Genomic DNA, 20,557 nt, shown 5'->3' on the forward strand with positions numbered 1-20,557 from the left:
TCTGCCAGCCCTAACATCAACTTTCGCTTTATATACCGCTTTTGCAATTCTATTATCCTTCATCCGCTCTACGTGTCCAAACCAACCTAACATTCCCTTCTCAATCCTAGTCACTATATCGTCTTTTACACCACATCTCTGTCTTATCACACTGTTTCTCACTCTATCACTCAACTTCACACCGCAGATGCTACGCAAAGACCACAGAAACTGCAGGACCACATTGACGTTATTATCATCTCACGAATGTAATAATACTTGAAACTCTTTGTCTTCGTTAGGCAACCTGAATAACAACTTTTATAGCCGTCTGGAAACTGTCTGTTTTAGCCTCAAATACCAAATTGCTACTGTTTGCGGTAATAAACTTTATTATTACGCGTACACAAGTTAAAAGGTAAACATAACATAAGTTCACGACTATAACCCAATTGGGATAGACAGAGATACATCCATTGCATGACGAACTAAGTACACACACCGTCCCAATCGTTAAGTAAAACAAATTTATTATTTTGTGGTTAGTGTAATATGCATCCCGAGTATAAGTGTTTCTTTGTAAGTAGATTAGGTATATACGTAACAGCCTGTGTACCTTCATACAAATAAGTTGTTTTATTTTGGTTTAAATTTAAATGAAAGGAATTACAAGATTGCTTAAGATATTTTCGCGTTATATCTTTTCTTGCATCACCCTATAATCATATAAGTTTTTCTTTCGAATGTAAACCTTACACGTGTGTCTAACAACTGATCGGGGACGGTTGAACGGTAATAAAGTCTTCTAGAAATAACCCAATATATACACCACCGCTCCTCGGTAAAGTTGGACGTAAACCACTGCCGGAAGAAAGCGGTCGTGTAAGCAAATGTTTTCACTTGCGTATGTATCTGATTCTTTGTAATAAATATACAAAAGTACTTAAAATATATATCTAAGTACTAAGTATATGACGTGGACGTGGGTTTATATATATATATTAAGTAATTATAACCACGTCCGTAATTCCCTATTGGGTAGGCAGGGTCATACGTAATAACTAACAACCACGGAAGCTGTTATCAAATGATCCGCCCATAGTAAAAAACACAATCCCCGAGTGCGTTTATATGATATGCCTAGGAAGATAAGCAGCTGAACGCGCCCTTAAGTAAAATAATGGCTGTTTTTTTTTAATTTAGATTTAAATAGCATTCCATTCCCGTTGTTTAATTTCAACAAAGCCCCACATTGTTAGGAAGCATCGAAAATGAGTTTTAAATTCGGGTATCCCTTAATTTTGAAAAGATTAGCAGCGTCTTATCTATTTGAGAAAACAATGTTATTAGGTATATCCGCGGCTTAGCCACATGCTCGTGTTTGTCTTATTAGTTTCCCTTTTTGTTTATTTATTATAAAGATAAACGACGCGTCGAGAGATGCGTAAGGTCTTGAATTTTTATTTTTTTAAGAATTTTAGGAGTAAAGATATTTAAAATATCCCGTTTTATTTCTATATCCCACATAAATGTCGCTTGTAATATTAGTAAATTAGGAATTTGTTTGAATATAACAAGCTGGTATACCCTTGACAAACTTGGCTAGACATACACCTCTAGTGTTTCAATACACGCCTAAATTGGTCAGGTTTATATTTCGCTGGTAGTAGATTCATAGAATTCTGCTCAATGGTATGCGAGGCTGTGAAAACATTCAATGTTTTTGAATGAAATGAAAAACATTGACGGGTGTAGGTGCACACTATCTAATTTTATTTCAAGTTATACCCGTCATTTTCTTAATCACCGAAAAGGAAAGGGACGGATGATTGACTATTGTTAATTTTAAAATGAACGAATATCCCGGGCTAATAAAATAGGCATCAAATAGGTGTGCTGTCAACTTAATTCTGTCGGGTTGTTGGCCAATATAAAATTTTGGAAGAGTTTTTAAATTTCGGCCTAAAATTGACGTGTGGTCCATAAATTTTATGACTGTCGATTACCCGTCCCTTTCCTTTTCGGTGGATAAGAAAATGACAGGTATAACTTAAAATAAACTTAGATGGTGTGTACAGGAATCAGCACCAATAGATATGCTATTAAACGTCATTGCTCTCTTAGTTAGCTAAAGTATTTAAACGGATATGTTTTAATAGTACGGTCACGAGCATTAATATGTATACACTTTGGTACCATGTCACATTAACTTTTTTGACAAATTGATCTGTAAGTCTCACTAAATGTCAAATATGTTAGTGCGACAGAGTCCTAAAGTGGGTACATTATATTGCTCATGACTGTACAGTGTTGCATCCACGGAATAGAAGAAATAGGTTTTTCTTTATACCGTGGTTGCATCTTACGTAAATAGTACGTGCCGATAACTAACAACGTGTCCAGGTCATGGAAAGTTACATTTCAATATCAAAAATGACGTCAAATATTCAAAGGTGAGGGCTTATTATGATACGATATGTCTCATTCATTACTGTTTAGGTTATAATGAAAGAAATATGTAATAACAGCTTCCGTGGTCTAGTGGTTGGAGCGTTGGACTCGATCTGGAGGCCCAGGTTCGATTACCGATGGGGAAAAGTCGAAAACACTTTGTGAGACTGTCCTTTGTTTGGTAAGGACATTGCAGGCTTGAATCACCGTGTTTCGGAGGGCACGTGAAGTTTTTGGTCCTGGCTATTAGCCGTAAAACAACTCCACTAACCCACAGTGGAGTGTGGTGGAGTATGTTCTATACCCCCTCCGGTTAACTGAGGGAAAGGAACCCAGCAGTGGGACGTATATAGGCTATTTATGTTATATATTTGTTATGCAGTGAAATACATGTACTCAGTAGGTAAGAAATGCGCTTATTCAAAATAGTGTTCTAATTACGAATGGGTCATAAATATGATAGGATGACAAGGTATTAGGTACTTGGCCAGACAAATGGGGAGCGTTGAAGGCTCTCCATCCGGTACAAAATTTAAGGCAACGTTTGTTTTTATATACTCTTTATATCAATGTTTCTTTTTAATTACTCTAAACCAGCAAGAGTCGATTTTGATAAGAGTAGAAGAAACGAAGGTGGTATGTAGGGATCGTACTAATAGGTGGGATTCCGTGGTCTCTGCCTACTCCAATGAGAAATAGACGTGATATTAATGTATACAGGGTGTTAGTAACGTAACGACGTCAACTATTTTTTCTATGTTCCTCTGAAGGAACTACTGAGCATTTTTTGTCCTTGTAGTTCCGTCAAAGGAACTAAAGGAACTACTGAGACTACCAAATTCCTTTATTTCTGTATCAAGTGTCAGGAAAGAGATTATATGCGGTTTATGCACACAAACTCAAGGTTCTATAACAAGGAACTACAAGGACAAAAAATGCTCAGTAGTTCCTTTTTTTCGTCGGTTAAAAAAAACGTTACCTACTTTATGGTTTGGTATCTAAGTAATTCCTTTAGCTCCTTTGAAGGAACTACAAGGAAAAAAAATGCTCAGTAGTTCCTTCAAAGGAACTGCTAAAAGAACTACTGAGAATAGTTGAACGACGTAACGACGAAAAATTCCACTTGATATTATAACTGAAAATCATAGTCTGAATCATCCCTCGAAGTTCTTGTTACGATGTCAGTAACACCGTGTATATATTATGACTACTTATGACACACGATTGATATTATTGTGGCTATGATTGGAAACCCTACCAATAGTGCTTCAGTTGATTGAGTAAAAGAGAACGAATGAAATATATTAGGTATATCAGTACCTAGAATTGTTGTTTAATCATGAATAATGTCCGTGCTTCGGACTGATATAAGTTAGTAGTCGTTACATGAGCCATGTCAGGGGCCTTTGGCGGCTCAATAGTAACCCTGATACCAGGGTTGATGAGGTTGGTAATCCACCTCACAGCCCATACGATAGAAGGAGACTAACATGCTAATTCAGTTTTCTGGTACCTGACTAATGGTAGGTACCGATATACTTACCTACGTATGTAATATATTATATCGATATTGAAACATGGTGATTGGTGTGTTATACACTGTGGCTCACTCGGCACGTGTTTGATCAATTATCACCATAGTATAAAGAATACAGTAGATATACGTACAGTCATGAGCAATATAATGTACCCACTTTAGTACTCTGTCGCACTAACATATTTGGCATTTAGTGAGACTTACAGTTCAATTTGTCAAAAAAGTTAATGTGACATGGTATCAAAGAGTATACATATTAATGCTCGTGACCGTACCTACAACCTAGCCAAGAGTTTAGTGAAAACAGGTGGCCAAGAGATGACGGACGACTTCAAGGGAGACAAACTCTTATACATAAATATGTACATAAACGCCTATTTCCCACCAGGCTAAGCAGAGACTTTGGAATTCCATTTGCTCCGATCTTGACACTCCTCTCTTGCTTCCTCCATATTCATCAATCCTTTCACACACGCACGCCGGTTCAGAAGTAGATCGTACTGAACCTTTTCTAAAGATTAATATTTCGTGTTATAAAAAGCAATAAGTAGATGGGATTTGCACAAAACAGAAAGGATTAAACCATTTTAGTCTTGCATCTGCTAATGATACTGCTGTATAACAGAGGCATTGTAATTCAGTGTGCAAAAAGCTGGTTTATAATAGAGTGTACCTACTGCACTCTTTTTGCTATGTCGTTGCTGTACCTAAGCGCCTACATCGTGCAAACCTGAACAAAACATTATTTAAATGAACGCGATGTATCTTTATTACGCTTATTGATATGAATGAAGTTGGTAACATTTGGTGTTACATCAGGCAGAAGCGAGAGGATTTTGATGATGTGTGTAAAGTGAGAAACAGTGTGATAAGAGAGAGATATGGTGTAAAAGACGATATAGTGACTAAGATTGAGAAGGGATTGTTAAGTTAGTTTGGACAGAGAGCGGATGAAGGATAACAGGATTACGAAAGCAGTATACAAAGCGAACGTTGGTGGTAAGGCTGGCAGAGGAGGACCTAGAAGGACGTACATTGACCAAATTGGAGATGTCCTTAGAAAAGGTTCAGTACGATCTTCTCTGAATCGGCGTGCGTGTATGAAACGATTGATGAATGTGGAGGAAGCAAAAGAAATATGTCAGGATCGAAGCAAATGGAATTGCATAGTCTCTGCTCCGGTGGGAAATAGGCTTGAGTTTATGTATGTAGGTATGTAAATAATGGAATGAAGGAATAGACCTGCTTATGGTCATCGGACCGATTGCAAGTGGAGACAAAATAAGAAAAAATAAGGACATCAAATAAATCTCCATAACGATGGAAAGGACGTGTCAGAACGCGCTGTCGACGTTTTTTCCTCTTTCAGCGCGCCGGATCTCTCAAACATATTTTCAGACGGGACACTCTGATTGTGCACCTGCATGGGCATCCTCATATCTGTTGTTTTAAATTTAGTACCGGGTGAGAGCTGTCAGCGCTCCCCATTTGGTCGGCCAAGTTGTGAATGTCATCCGAGGTAATTCTACAGTCACGTCAAAAAGAAGAAAGGTCGTGATATAATTTAGCTCTCTGCGACGGGTATGGTCTGGTTGATAAGCAATATGCAACAATTTTCAACTTTATTTCTTCAGGGAAAATAAAATATTTTCTTTTCATGTCCAAGAAAATAATGGTGTACGAATATCATTATAATTAAAATCTGTTTAAAAGTTATTTAAGAAAATAAAGTCTGTTAGAAAAACGTTTTATCGGATGATAGTGAACGTGGTCGTTGGCAATGGCTGCTTCTGGCACGACGCCAGCGCAGATACGGCGCAACCAGAACCGAAGTCGGGATCATATCATGCTCTGAAGAATCTTATGAAAATGTTTAAACATAACATAAACATAAACAGCCTATATACGACCCACTGCTGGGCACAGGCCTCCCCTCAATCAACCGGAGGGGGTATGGAGCATACTCCACCACGCTGCTCCACTGCGGGTTGGTGGAGGTGTTTTTACGGCTAATAGCCGGGACCAACGGCTTAACGTGCCCTCCGAAGCACGGAATCATCTTACTTTTTCGGACAATCAGGTGATTCAAGCCTGAAAAGTCCTTACCAAACAAAGGACAGTCTTACAAAGTGATTTCGACAATGTCCCCATCGGGAATCGAACCCGGACCTCCAGATCGTGAGCCTAACGCTCTTACCACTAGACCACGGAGGCTGTATGAAAATGTTTATCATAGGAATAATCTTATCAATGTTCTTACATTATCGTAGTAGGTTGTTTGTTATAATGCCATAGTAGTAGACAAATAGAAAATGAAAATATGCGTTTATTGAAGTGAATATTAGGTACATAACAGTGGTGTTATTACAAAACGAAAACTAAAGATAAACTTGGTTTAAAATAAGAATCCGCGCCACGAAAGAAGTTACAGATTTTAGTGAAACTAATTCATCATCTAGCATTATCCCGTTTTTCACATGCTCCGCTTACCTAACCTGAAGATTTGACAGGTCCGGTTTTTTACAGAAGCGACTGCCTGTCTGACCTTCCAACCCGCGAAGGGAAAACCAGCCCAATACAGGTTAGGTCACATACCACCAAAAATGCATTCGCGCTGAGCATGTGATAATCATTTAGTGAAACTAATTGACAAGTATAATAATTCTGCGACAGTAGCGCAGCCGCAGGTCTTCTTACGTGACATGGACTATATTTTAAACCTGGTTTATCTTTTAGTCATCGTTTTCTCACAACACTGTTTAGACAATATTGTAGGACATCGACTCTCCGATATCTTCATAAGGCTTATTGTTTAGAATCCTTTATCTTATCTACCTACTCAGTTGCTGCTTATTGTCTATAGGTATTCATAACTAGATCAAAAAAAAACCTCGCAAATTCGACGAAATATTCCATGCAGATTCATACGACATAAACAGCCTAAAAGTATACGCCCCACAGCACAGGCCTCCCCTTAATCAACCGAAGGGTGTGTGGAACTCCATCACGCTGCTCACTGCGGGGTGGTGGTCGATGCAGATTAGCGAAAGTCTAAGTCCAAGCGATGAATAAGAAAAAGGAAGGGATGATCTATAGCGCAGAAGGTCCCTTTTCCTTAACGTAATTGTATTGCCGCATAGTCACTACTTGGCCGGACAAATGGGATGTGCTGAGGGCTCTCACGCGATACAAAATTAAAGATGGCCTGAAGGTGCCCAATTGGGCGCGAACCTCGACTCAGGGTGTCGTCTGAGAGGTTATTATTTAAAAAAAATAACCTCGTGGGCTGATACTGGTAAGCGCTGAATGGGGGAAATCGTCAGCCACGCCGGTGGGGTTCGTATCGACTAAAACCTGCGATAATAAAAAAATAAATATTGTTAGAACCAACTTAAATGTTGTTATGTTCCAATCTGAGTGCGGTCCCTGGCACGGTTGTCCGCGGAATCCAACACTCGCTTCATTACAAAGGCGAATGTGACCTGGTTTCAATATAATGCAACTGTTTAGTCTAATGGCGCTTTCTTTCTTGGCTGCACTTGTCTTGTGTTAGGTAATCGACACGCCTCCAAGTCATCGTCTTTGTGAATAGTTATGACGATTTTCTTTCGCACTTTTCTTGAGCTAAATGAACTCATGTTGGAACGTAAATGTGTAAACAAAACAGTGACCCATACTTATAATTAGCAAGTCTTCTATACGTGAATACGAGAGATTCTCATGTGTCTTTTCGTTTTGAAAACAACTCTCAGATTTGCTTTAATATCTTTAGTTAAGAATAACCTATGCTATATTTTCTGTTTTTAGTCTCTTTGTTTTTATGTGAACTATTAAAATAATATTTTGCAAACTTTGCCTTAAATAAAAAACTCCGTGAGCCTTGGATAGTTAGTTCATCTTGCGATGGATTTACCTCTGACTATCCTAATTGGGATATATTTGTGAGCTTATGTTATAATATGTAGGTATTATGTTTGCCCTAAAAAGACACTTAATATGTTCATTGCATATATTATATTATATTATACATATTGTGTCTCAATATACACAATAATAATAATGCAATGAAATACTATTGATGCAGTGCAGACATACAGGAAATTAATGTTTTCCGGTAGGATCAGGAATCTATTGTGGTATCAATTGGTTTCAATATTGTTTTGCGAGTTTAGTCCAGTGAGAAGTATCTACGAGAACCGGTTGAAAGTCGTACTGTTACCGAAAATGTCTCGATATTGTCTTCTGATTATTTGTGATTTGCCCCCATTCCCCTAACAACAGCGGGAGTTTATCCAAGATGATGTCTATGTTGGTATTTAGCATCATGTTTGGTATAAACTTCGATCATGATTATAGCAATCGTAGTGCTAGACAGTGCTGGCAGATTCAGACGATATAATTCCGGACAAAATACTATCGGTATTATTATTGTTATCTTTCAGAAGATTTAGTCACTCTCGTAAAAGACATTCCCATGCATGCACTTTTAATAATACTGATATACCTTCTCATTTTTTTCCAGACAAGTCCTATCGCATATCAAGAACATTCCAGAGCTGATTCTGCTCGGAAACGAATCCCCAACAGTTCGAAGACTGCCTATCTTCTCCTTGATGGTGAAGCATCCTCGAGGCACCTTCCTGCACCACAACTTCGTCTGCGCAGTCCTCAACGATGTTTTCGGCATCCAAGCCAGAGGTGGACTGAACAGCAACATGAACTACGGAGCCGATATCCTTGGAATTGATGACAAACTGCTCAAGGAATATGAAAAGCTTTTGGATGTTGAAGCGTGAGCATTTTCATTTTAATCACATGTTCTGTAATCAGCTGTAGGGTTATTATGTTATCGTTTGAAATTGGGAAAATTCAAACTCAGTTTCTTTCTTTTTTCAGACAAAGAGAACTCGCGAGGATGCGCAAACTTAGTGACGCAAAATCCCCTGACGTGCCAATTTACAACGAGCACCTCCGACCAGGCTTCTGTCGTGTCTCGCTACCCTTCTTCATGTCCGAAAACGAACTGGCCTTCGTTTTAGAAGCTCTCAAAATGGTTGCTACAGAAGGCTGGAAAATCTTGCCCCAATACGTAGTAAACCCTCAGACAGGACAATGGAGGCACCATACATGCTCAATATTGAGGGATAAGAAGTCACTGTTTTCTATGAGATTCAATGAAGGCAAGATTACATCCCACGAGAGAAGGATTTCAGGTAAGATTTTGCTACCCCAATATACAAGGAAAAGTAACTTATTTACTAAGTATCATCATAATAATGTACATTTTGTTACAGGTCCAGGAATATTTCCCCAAACTTACACCGAATGTCTACAAACTGCACGAAATCTATTCAGCAGAGCACGAAAACTGGCAATGAAATGCTCAATTGCAGAGCCTGAAGTGGGATTCAATCCCCGCATTGACTACCTGAGATGGTTTATGCTGCCTAAAGAAGCTCATGAGCTTCTCCTAGGACGATCAGCAAATGTCAAGCACATTGTGCCATTCCACCCGTCAGGATATACAGGAGCTAGAAAAAGCTTACATTTCTCGAGAAGTGGTGTTACTTGCTCGCCTACATTAGGCGCGTCCGCACGACACTTCAGTCTCTCTGCTATTGATGATTGCCAATTATTCAGAGCAAAACAAAAACAAAAGTACTTCTCTAGAGAGTGCAGCCTAAGGGAAACGCCTCAAAAAGATGAAACGGTCTCCTCATCCCCGCCTGTGCAATTTGCCGTCGGTGAATCAGTGTCACCTCTTAGGATGTTGCCCCATTTAAAGCAACCTCTTAGATCAAGGTGCTACAGCTTAGGATCGGATATTCCTCAAGTCCAACTTAGCGCACAAGCAAAAATGAATCTCGGATTAAAAGAATCCAGTCCGAATAATATTACCGAGAAGACTAGCAGTTTCTGTAATTGTGGAAGTCAAACTGATCTCCTGTCTCTAGATGATCCTATGATCTCACCCGGAAAAGCATTCCTGTACAATACACAGAGCAGCACCTCAATTTCTGACTGCAGCCAAACGGGGCGAGCATCGCCCACTGCTTCTGTTAATTCACATAACTCTGAGGACCTCCATGCTTACGTGAAAGAGATGACAAAAGAAATTGCAACAGAAATTAAGTCTGAAATCCGGGAAGTGATATCAAGAGTGGACGATATTTTAGAGAATTCGGACATGCTTGAGCAGTCTAATATGAGTATAAACTCAATTTCTAGTCAGAGCGACAAAAATTCTATATCAGTCATAGACGTAGCGGAATATTTGATGGGAATGTCACGGGAGATGGCGTCTGAGGTTAAGCATGAGATTCGTGAGATGGTTAGTCAGGTCGATGAAATAATTTCCCCAGAAGGATCGTGTTCAAGGAAAAGTTCTCCTCCCCAAACGGGGAGACAAAGAATTGGTTCTGGACCTGAGTTAGGATTGGATTTGAAGAAAAACCAATGTACTACTGTGTTAAGGAAGTGTCCTACTAGTCCAGTGTTGCCTTCTCAATACATTGAAGAAGAAGATAGTCGATATTGCAAAAGATCTCCATCAACGCAATCTCCAAAATCGGCCCAGTGCACTCCATTACATGAAACATCGGGCCCAAATAGCATCTCATTCAATTCCAGTGAAACCTCCACACCTGACACGATAATCCAGGTGGTGACTACGCAAAACTCTCCAAATCTCCCAAAATCTCTAAGCTCGAATAAGCTGTCGGATGAAGAGACGAGTTGCAATGACGTCACTTGTAGACACTGTTGTATTAAGAAAACGTGGTGCCAAAATCCGTCAGTCAGTTCTCAGGACAGCGGGATTAACATGACATTTGCTGAAACTGATTCATATTTAGATTTCGGTAAGTTTGTTTACATTCTAAATGCATAATATGTATGTACATATACAGAATCTTTCAGATCTAGATCTTCAATGAAGTCATAATAAATGAAAATTATTCTTCATAAAAAGCGCGTAACAAATAATTGATTTTATTTGCAAGCCGTTAAGTTTGTACGTGTCATTTTTTAAGTCAGATTTGGTTTTCGTGAGATTGAATTGAGGTTTGCTTGTATATTTATTAAAATGCTTTTATTCTTTTCAGGAAAATGGCGGACATCGTCAGATCCGACGACAAACAAGGCAAAGAAATTGCAGGGTAGACTCCGAATGTGCCAAAAGCATGAGAAGACCGAAGTACCGGACATCATAGAAGGGGTACCGGTTTGTTCCGGAGACCACGCCAGACAATCTAAGAGATACAGCGAGGCAACAGTTGACTCCGGCAGAGTAGTGTTCCAGATTCCCGATGATCAAGTTCGCCAGAATAGGTCAGTCATAAATTGCGATCCTGTAATTCCTTGCTCAAAAAGTATAACAGACTTCGATTTTCGAAAACTTTTAACTAAAGAATTGCTATAATGCAAGATACTCATACCTGTAGGTGAATAAACTTTATACTTACACTCTGTAGAAAGTCGGAAACTTGGCAAATTTTCTCAAAGTTCTTCGAAATTATTTGAAGTAGTTGGCGGTAACTCAAAATCGAGAATCTCTCTCGCCGCTTCCGTGCGGTAATTTTTCATCAAGTCGGCAGCACTTAGTAATTTTGTCATTAAAATGAGTTGAAAATGAAGAGTGGATGAAGTAATTAAGAATAATTTGGCGCGGTTTTGTTCAAACAATCCATCTTCGTTTTTATTAGACAGATCTAATGATAGTTTACTAGGCTTGGCTAGTAAAAAATATAACTATGTATAAGAGAAAACTCATTCACTAAAATCTTATTAGGAAATTAATCATCTGGTTTGAAGTATGGTTGCTAAAAATATCCCTTTTGTCACAGAATTTGCCTGCCAAAGTTTGTTAACTAGCAATAAGGTTTGGTAGGAATTCTGATTTGAGTTTTTGAAGGTTAATGTTCGGTATGAAACCATTAAGAAAAGTCTACACCTAGGCTATCTTGTCTCGCTTATCCAGCTCTGAGTAACAAGCATAATTATTAAATTTCTGACTAGGCAACGACAGAAACGTGATATTTAAGAGGAGTTTTTATATTTTCTAGGGTGGTAACATCGCAGGCGGACTCCAAGCGATCGAGCCGCTTGTCGAACGCATCGTCCAGCTGCTCGGAACACAGCTCACGCTCCAGCGGCTACGGCACTGATATCTCAAGGCCTTCACTTGATGAACAGTATTATGATAGAAGGTATGTGTACTTTTGATGTGTTTTTTGAAGAAATAGTAACTTCTTTGTCTGTCATGTACGATGACCGACCACACCAACCCTTGTATTAGGTTTGCTGACATTGTTCATTGAACTGTTTCATATTTACTTAAGGAACAACGGTTAACGTGCCTTTCGAAGGACGGCCTTATCTTACTTTCCAATAGTTTCGAACAGTTAAGTGTTTCAGCTTGCAATGTCCGAACCAAACAGAGGGCAGTATCACAAAGTGATGTCCCTGTCCCCCGTCGGAATTTGAAACCAAGACATCTGGATCGTAAACCGAACTCTCTACCCACTAGACCACTGAGTTAATGATCCGTATCTCTGTTCCAGTGAGTCGGAGTACCGCCTGTTCAAAGGCGAGTGCTGGGAGGAGGAGGCGGATGACAGCAGCGCGTGCAGCGACACCTCACTGACGGACTACACCGTCGACGATGACAGCAAGTGGCACTCGCTGCCCAAGGCCGTCTGGAAGGCTACTGTTGAGGTAAATACTATCAAAAGGTTAAACGATGTACTTATTTGTGAATATAACACGCCCAGTAGAAAAGATAATAAGAACACGACCGGTGAAAATAGATGTGATATTTGTCTCGAATGGTGTTAAATAGGTAATAAAATACAAAAAATAAACGAGTAGAGACAAGACATGTGGATCAGCAGTAGATTTAGAATTTTCTTCAAGATTTAGAATAAACTTTGGTTGGTGATGGTATTCTGCCGTCGTCCCTGCAAATTGAGACCCACAGACAATGCGTTTTTTTTAATCAAATTTGAAAAAGGGATCAAAAGTAAATAAATAGATCTTGTTCCCATGGTGCCATTAACAGCCTCAAAGTCATTGCAGATGTGAAAGTGAAACATTTCTTTTGCAGCATTTTTATAACTCTGATTGAAACACCGGCTCACCACTTATTATTATGGTCTAACAGAAAGCTGAGGTGTGGGTACTTTGTTTATCTCGCGATGGATGACTACCCCAATAGGAATATCCTCGTGAGCTCATATTACGTTATGTTGTTATTGAAACACCTACCACGCTGATCTAACAGAAAGATCGATGAAGCGTGGATTCTCAGATCATCTTGCGATGAATGCACTTCGTGAGCGTATGTTATGTTTTCTTTTTTAATTCAACATTACGTCTTTTTATAATTAAATATACATTTCTCCTCTGCAGGCAATTCACGAGTACAACATGGTCCGCCCTGGTGACAAGGTCCTGGTCTGCCTCTCCGGTGGGAGGGAATCCATCGCCTTATTGCATGCCATGCATCAGTATCAGTTCTACGCCAGGGCTAAAGGAATACACTTCAGTATTGGTGAGTTGCACATGGTTTTATCTCATCTTCTTCTTATGACATGACAGGGTTCTGTGATTTTATTCTACCATGTGATTTGTTTGGATCGAGGAAATTTTAGACTGTCGAATAGTCATTAAATTAGGTATTCATAATCATTTTACATGTCTCATCTTTTAAGTAGGTAATTTCTCGATACATTAGGGAAGGGAAGATAGAAGGAAAGAGAGGACGGGGAAGATCAATAAAACAATTCATGAGAAAGCGTAGATACGAGTATGTCATGTCTTATATAGCCAAAAAGAATTGTCTTCTGATAAAGAGATGGAAAATGCTACACCGACAAGTCATTATTTAAATTCATATAATATACATTTGATTTGGGACCCATTTTTAAAGTCACTATAATTAAATCAATGTTAAACATTAGTAAATAGTAAAAAATTGACTGGGTACCAATTAAATTGGGTGTCTAAAGTCTTTACATTATATTTAGACGTAATATTTTGATTTGCTTAACGTCGTGTCTTATAGGGAAGTCAAGGAATTGGCCTTTGATAGACTGGAATGGAAAATGCTACACCAACAAGAGCGTGGCTCTTAAATTGATGATGATGATTTTGATTTCAATCGTTATTTCCTTCTTATTACAGGTGCACTTTTCGTGCACGAGCACAATTCGGAGGTAGACCCACTTCACTTGATGGCGTACTGCAGGACCCTCGGGGTGAAGCTCATCTACCAGGACAAGTTGGATGACGAGGAGAAAGAGTCACAGAGTAAGTTGAATCACTTATAATGCTAAATTAGTACGTAGTGCGTACTCGTTACATGGATTTCTGGACTGGACAATATACGAAGTGTCACCGATAGTGTTGGCAAAACTCTAGCGCGAAGGAGAAATAAGGGCACGTTCTCTTACTTGATTAAAGACAAACAGTGGCAAAAAGGAATTCACGTTTACTCCTATCTCAAGAGCTGAAACCTACTACTGTTATTTCTCGTCTGTTTAGTGCACCCAGGGTTCACAGAGTACCGTAGGTAAAGGTTTATCGTCAGTAAGTTTACCTTCGGTTTAGTCCAACCGGTACTGACGCAGCCAATTCCGTCCACCAAAGAGTACTTTTTTTAACCAACATTTTACAACTCCTCAATCTTCCAGGACGCAACAGCTCAACATCAGCTAAGCTATCGGAACTACAGCGCTGGTCGACACACGCGGTCCGTAGACGCGCCTACTGCGCAGCCGCGGCGCATGGCTACGGAGTTGCGGCGGTCGCGCAGCACCTCGATCACGCAGCGCGCGCGTTCATCGCGTCGGCCTTCCATGGCGGCGCGCTTGCCAGTATCAAGGCACATTATCGTGTCAGGTAAATTCATCATGAGAGGGTCTTTTCTTTATTGTACGGGTTGTACCTACCCGTCTGAACATCAATTTTTTTGTAGTCACTATTATTTTCTTCCCTGAAAAATTAAGATTGCTATTGATATTTGTTGATGTTGCGCACACTCTTTTATATGCGCAAATGTCAAATTGCAATATAGCTTTTTAGATGAATTGCTTTAAATTCTTTTTAGACCCCCTGTTATGATCTGGATCATATTTTGCCGTCCTAACTTTCATTGCATTTTTTTATTTTATTTAATGGATTATTATTTCCCCCACAGAGAGCACAACATCCGTATCATCCGGCCGTTCATCTACGTGCGCGAGCGCATGCTGGAGTCGTTCTGCCGGCAGCGGGCGCTACCCGAATTCCGCGCGCAGTCGCCGCCGGCGAGCCCCGCGCACAGCGACGACAGCAATGACAAGTTAGTACTTACATAATACTTATCTTAACAATTTCAAGAACACAATGTCTATGGGTGATGTTCGGATTCCAAGTGTTCGTGATTTTCGCTGTATTTATAGCCTAAGAATAGAAAGAAGGATCTCTTTGTACCGAATATATTGAGTTATGTTCGTAGAATAGTAGTCAAAAAACAATAGATACTGATGTGAATTCAAATATACAGTCAAACTCATTGATGCTCGAAATCTGGACATATTTAGGAACCATTTGCAACTGGCTGGGTTCTCTACGAAAAGAACGATAAGTTATTTCTTTAAACCGTAAAGTATTTTTTTGTTATTTTTTTGCAGCAAAGAGCTGCACCTAGAGCGGTCAGTGTCGGAACCGTGCGGCGCAGCGCAGAAGGCGGCAGCGCGGCGCGCATGCGCGGAGCCGTTGGAGCACGCGCGCTCCATACTCAGCGGACACGAGAGAGAACACCCCTTCTTGTTTAACAGTCTCAAGAACGCGATGCAACCGCTTATTAGTGCCAGGTTTGTCAATCACATATTATTTGTAATGCCTCCGATCATGCCAGATAGGGATTGAGGGTGGGTTTTCACCTAATCTGAAAAGAGAGCGAGAGGGGCGACTATCTGTAGATTTTTATACCTCGCGGTGATTAGTCGATCCTTGATTATTTCTGCTCTTGGTGGACGTACGGTTTAGAAGTTCTAAATAACCGAAATTTAAAGGCTAATAGCATAGAGTATAGACTTTACAAACTAACTCGAGATTTGTATTAATTTCAGAAATATTGAGAAAGATCTGAAAGAGAGCAGACACAGGAAGAAGTCAGTGATTCAGATGAAGGACGGGGCGCCGGTGTACGACTCAGAAGAGGGCACCGACGAAGAACCAGTGCCATAGACAACTGTCAAACAACTCCCGCCAAAACTGACGCGTCATAGAGTATACACTTTATTGTTCTTTACTAACTAGCCTGGGAACTAGTCCTTTAGGCCTATCAATATTATAACGATAAGACCAATTTGTGATTAAACAGTGATTGTTTTATTAGTGATCAAGATATTTAAAGGCATGTTGAATGTTCTCGTCTCCTAGTTACGTAGATGTGAGTGTGGGAGTGTACTTTGTTTTTAAAGTTAAGATGAGGGTTGCCATATTGATATTTTTGTTACAAATGTGGTACGATTACTTTTATTTTGAGCTAGGTATTTGGATTGAAAACAAAGTGCATTTGTTACAGTCTGGTATTGATTATTACGTAATGTTAATTATATTTCAATGTTGTCTGTAAATGTATGAGAAGTATGTGTGTAAGAAGTTGGCTTATTTATTGTGACGTGTTTTATTGTTCTGATGAATAAAACTATGTATTGTAAGCGTATAACGCGCTCAAATGTTATGACAAGTATATTCATCTCTTTAACGATTATTATTATTGATGTGAAAGTCAAATCACTATTTTGATGAATTGTATTTTGACATTTATGGTGTAACATTTACAGTGAAACATGTCCTATTATTAATATTGGATTGAAATATTGGATGTCGAAAAAAATATTTGTACAAATAAAATTATACTCATTGAACTAGAAAGCCATTGAAAAAACTTGCTATTGCTTACTTTGTTACTTTATCTTTATTATTCTGTCGAGTATTTTTTGACAACGATTATTTTGTGTTTAAAATATTATGAAAATGAGGGAAAATATTGATGTGTAAATGGCAACATCAGCATTCCGGTTCCATTTTGGAAATTCAAAATATCTAAAATGGAACATGTTTGGTGATGTTAGACTGATTAAATGAATAGGTTTGATTTGAACATAAACTCATTTGTATTTCTTTGCTATATTCTTTACTTACCTACCCAACTAATCTATCAATATAGGTATTTTTTCAGCTTTTTATGGTTTTATTTCATTTTCCTTCTTTTGCTAAAATTATATTTCTATAGTGATTCTGTAAAATGTTAGTGGTAAGAATATAATTCCTGAATAGTTATAGTGAGAAGAGTATTGATATTCATGAAACAAAGTGTCCCATTTGTTGCTTCCATACTTGTATTCATATACATTTTGTCATATAAAATATAATAAAAATGTTTTACTGGAAATGATCGTTTTATTTCAATATGATTTTCTATCTGACCGTTTCCGTACCTAGGGTGCCTACCTAATTGTCTGGAAGAAATTACTGCATGAGCAGTAAGGACGCCTGTTATGATTTTCAGTAAGTATCTGATTTCTTTATCTCTTTATCTTGTGTCCGTTGTGCTATTGAGTAATTTCCTCAATGTATTTCTATTCAAATCAAGATATTGGAAAGCCCATTTTTTCCAAATTGAAATTGAATCTGAAATCTATATTTCCGATAAGCAAAAGTAGGTTTTTTTCGAAATAAAACACCATCGATTCTGGCTTACATCTATAATAATTCAATAACTATGCGTGTGTGCGTGCTCACATACTTCAACTTACTTTAATGAGTATTACAAGTACTAACTCTGTTATAGAGACATATTATATTAAACACCAAACACTGAATGTGACGAAACTACATTAACTATACCTATAACATAGCCTTTACCGCCAAGCAGAGACGAATCATCTAACCTAAGTAAGCTAATATAATATATAAATATAATAATTTAGTAATAGTAAGATAAAGATAAATATAAATCTAAATATCACCTATATATAATTTTTATTTCATGACGACACAATATTACTTTCCTTATAGTAAAATATAGAATTTAATAATGACAACTACATATTTCTTAAGTAGCACGGCTACAGTAGAATATACATCTAGAATAGAATAGAGTAGTGTAGAGTAACAGCTTGGTAGAGTAGCGTCGGGTCATGTCGGCTCACTTCTTACCCCCCTGGCAGCAGGGCTTGTCTCCTGTGGACATCACAGAAATTTACATTTAGTCTTCTATCGTGTGGGTTGTAAGGTGAATTACCAACCTCATCAACCCTGGTATCAGGATTATTATTGGGTTTACATTTAGTAAAAATATAATTTAAAATAAGAATGAAATTAATTTATAATAACTTTATTTATTTTTTTAATATTATTATGTATATCGTTTCCATATCTCGGGCCTATAGAGTCCCGGACTTTTGGAAGGCGTGGGTGGGGCCGAAGCCAATACGTAGATGCCGCGAGCGTATAGCTCTAACGCCCCACTCGGGCCGGCCAATGAAGGCAAGCCATAGGTGAGGGGTCCACTCCGGTCGGCCAGTGATGGCAATCTGGAGACGGAGGACCTGATCGATTCTCGAGGGATCTCAGACAAGCTGGCCTGCGGAGACTAACTGCACTGTTGAATTCACCAAGTTCGCTGATGAATTCGGGCGATGGGGTCATCACATCCCTACGCTTTGATAGTGATGGACTTACCGGAGGACTTGCCATCGCCGCAGGCGCAGTTTGGGCCGCACGTGCAGCCCGCACCGCACGCGGCCTTCCCCCCTCCACACGTATCTGAAAACATCATAAGTACATAAATAACAATATACTTAATGCATAACATAAGCTTATAACTATATCCCAAGTGGGGTAGTACATCCATCGCAAGTTGGACTAAGTAAGTACCCACATCTCATCGAGCTTCCTGTTAGACCAACATGGTAGCTCGTAAGCCGTATCGCCGTTTATAATGGTCGAGCAAACTGTGTTAGTGAAAACTGCCTTTAGATATAGGTAGGTATCATTTTAAAGGAGAAGGTATCCAGAGTCAGAAAATAAAAGAAAACAATATGACAAATAATAATTTGCGTAGATCAGTTTTTTTTTAATGCCCGGTAACTAAGCATGAGTTATTGGTCCTCCAATGTATTAGTGTTAAGAAGATAGATTTCCTTCTATAACGGGCTCATATGTTAACCAGTCGTAATAGGGTTCATCATTTTCATGTGAGAACAAATGTTGATGAAAGCCACCCGCCATATAAAAGACATCAACGCGCTCACGTAGTTGTTTTCTGTTAATACACTTTTCATTCGATAAAATGGAAATAGTTGGTAAGTTTATGTTTCGTAATTCGCGTATAGTTAATGTAATTTTCCAGTGGACATTACAAAGGTTTTAATTCATAATGTTCTAAATTCAAATATAGAGGGGATAGGGGTTGACTGGGTCAAAGATATTATAAAATTCTAATCTAGAAATAGAAGCCAGTCTAATATTATCAAAAATCTACCTCATTTTACTATTCGACTTATTTTCGAATTTTATTATGTACCTATTAAGTAACAATGAGTACGACGTTTGACCGCTTTTATTTATGACGCAAATAAAAATACAAACTCCAAATAAAACTTTCGTTTTGACGATTAAGTATTTCCTTATTTTATTTACAGTTGCCTAAGTGTTATTCAAGGGTTAGAAATAGATGCGTAATTGCTTTTATTATAATTACCGCATTAGAATGTTAGCTAAAACGTAATTCAATAGCAGCAAAAACTATTAGTAGCTTATGATTAATAATATTTAAGACGACAATTTGAATATAAACTATATATTAAATCTTATCACTATTTCATAAAAAAAAAATAAGTCGTCATCGGCGAAATTGCGTCGTTGCCGAAACCTTGCCACGCGGGTCCAACACCGGCAAAACAATAACAAAGACCTCGACACGTGACTCTTTCATACAATAACACTAAATGTCATACTTGATCACCACAATAACAACAAGGACTTATATATAAAAATACCATTGCGTTAATAAAAGAAAAAATAAATCCTCTTAGAAGAAGAATAGAACATTCCAAATTTAAAATATGAATAAGTAACCTTTTTAATTCTCCCGAAAAGCTACCGCTCGCATTCGATTTTATTTTAAAATTAGAAAATAAATAAAAATGGTGCAATATTAAAATGGCGTACCTTTGCAAGAGTCGCAGGGCGCAGGCATTGCAGTGGAGAGCTAGGCTAGGATTGCTAGACTTTTCTTGTGGGTGCGCGCGCACTGCGGCGGCACGGGTCAATAACTGAGACCTAGTGGGGATTCGGACGCCCCTCGAGTGATATAGACCGAGAGATCGATTCTAATCTAGAGCTTTCACGATTTAAGTTTGTATTTAATTAGCTTTTTAAAACGTTATTTCCACATTAGATACGTGTTCGAACATAAAATATCACAAATAACCATAGATATACACTAATCATAGGCATCAAGCGCCATAATAATTATAATTATGATATTCTCAAAACATACAATCTTAAAAGGAAGTATCAAAATTGGCTGCA

General features: G+C 38.5%; 1 protein-coding gene and 1 long non-coding RNA gene across 2 annotated transcripts in view; one reads left to right on the forward strand and one right to left on the reverse strand.

The window, feature by feature from the left end:
• LOC126375626 (uncharacterized) overlaps positions 1–17,411 on the forward strand; it is a 111,150-nt gene extending 93,739 nt beyond the window's left edge. The window contains exons 6-17 of the mRNA XM_050022616.1: positions 8,490–8,759; positions 8,864–9,180; positions 9,262–10,827; positions 11,071–11,296; positions 12,031–12,174; positions 12,529–12,682; positions 13,376–13,517; positions 14,150–14,275; positions 14,659–14,866; positions 15,165–15,308; positions 15,640–15,822; positions 16,081–17,411. Coding sequence (XP_049878573.1) covers positions 8,490–8,759; positions 8,864–9,180; positions 9,262–10,827; positions 11,071–11,296; positions 12,031–12,174; positions 12,529–12,682; positions 13,376–13,517; positions 14,150–14,275; positions 14,659–14,866; positions 15,165–15,308; positions 15,640–15,822; positions 16,081–16,198 — 3,598 coding nt within the window. The 3' untranslated portion in view covers positions 16,199–17,411. The remainder of the gene's footprint in view (positions 1–8,489; positions 8,760–8,863; positions 9,181–9,261; positions 10,828–11,070; positions 11,297–12,030; positions 12,175–12,528; positions 12,683–13,375; positions 13,518–14,149; positions 14,276–14,658; positions 14,867–15,164; positions 15,309–15,639; positions 15,823–16,080) is intronic.
• Positions 17,412–17,709: 298 nt separating this feature from the next.
• Positions 17,710–20,339, reverse strand: LOC126375750 (uncharacterized). Its single transcript, XR_007567636.1, has 3 exons — positions 20,195–20,339; positions 18,704–18,787; positions 17,710–18,202 (listed from the first exon to the last, which is right to left on the reverse strand). It is a non-coding gene; the product is annotated as an uncharacterized LOC126375750 (long non-coding RNA).
• Between the last annotated feature and the right edge of the window lie 218 nt (positions 20,340–20,557).

Source organism: Pectinophora gossypiella, chromosome 19 (assembly GCF_024362695.1).
Source record: "Pectinophora gossypiella chromosome 19, ilPecGoss1.1, whole genome shotgun sequence".
Lineage (NCBI taxonomy): Eukaryota > Metazoa > Arthropoda > Insecta > Lepidoptera > Gelechiidae > Pectinophora > Pectinophora gossypiella.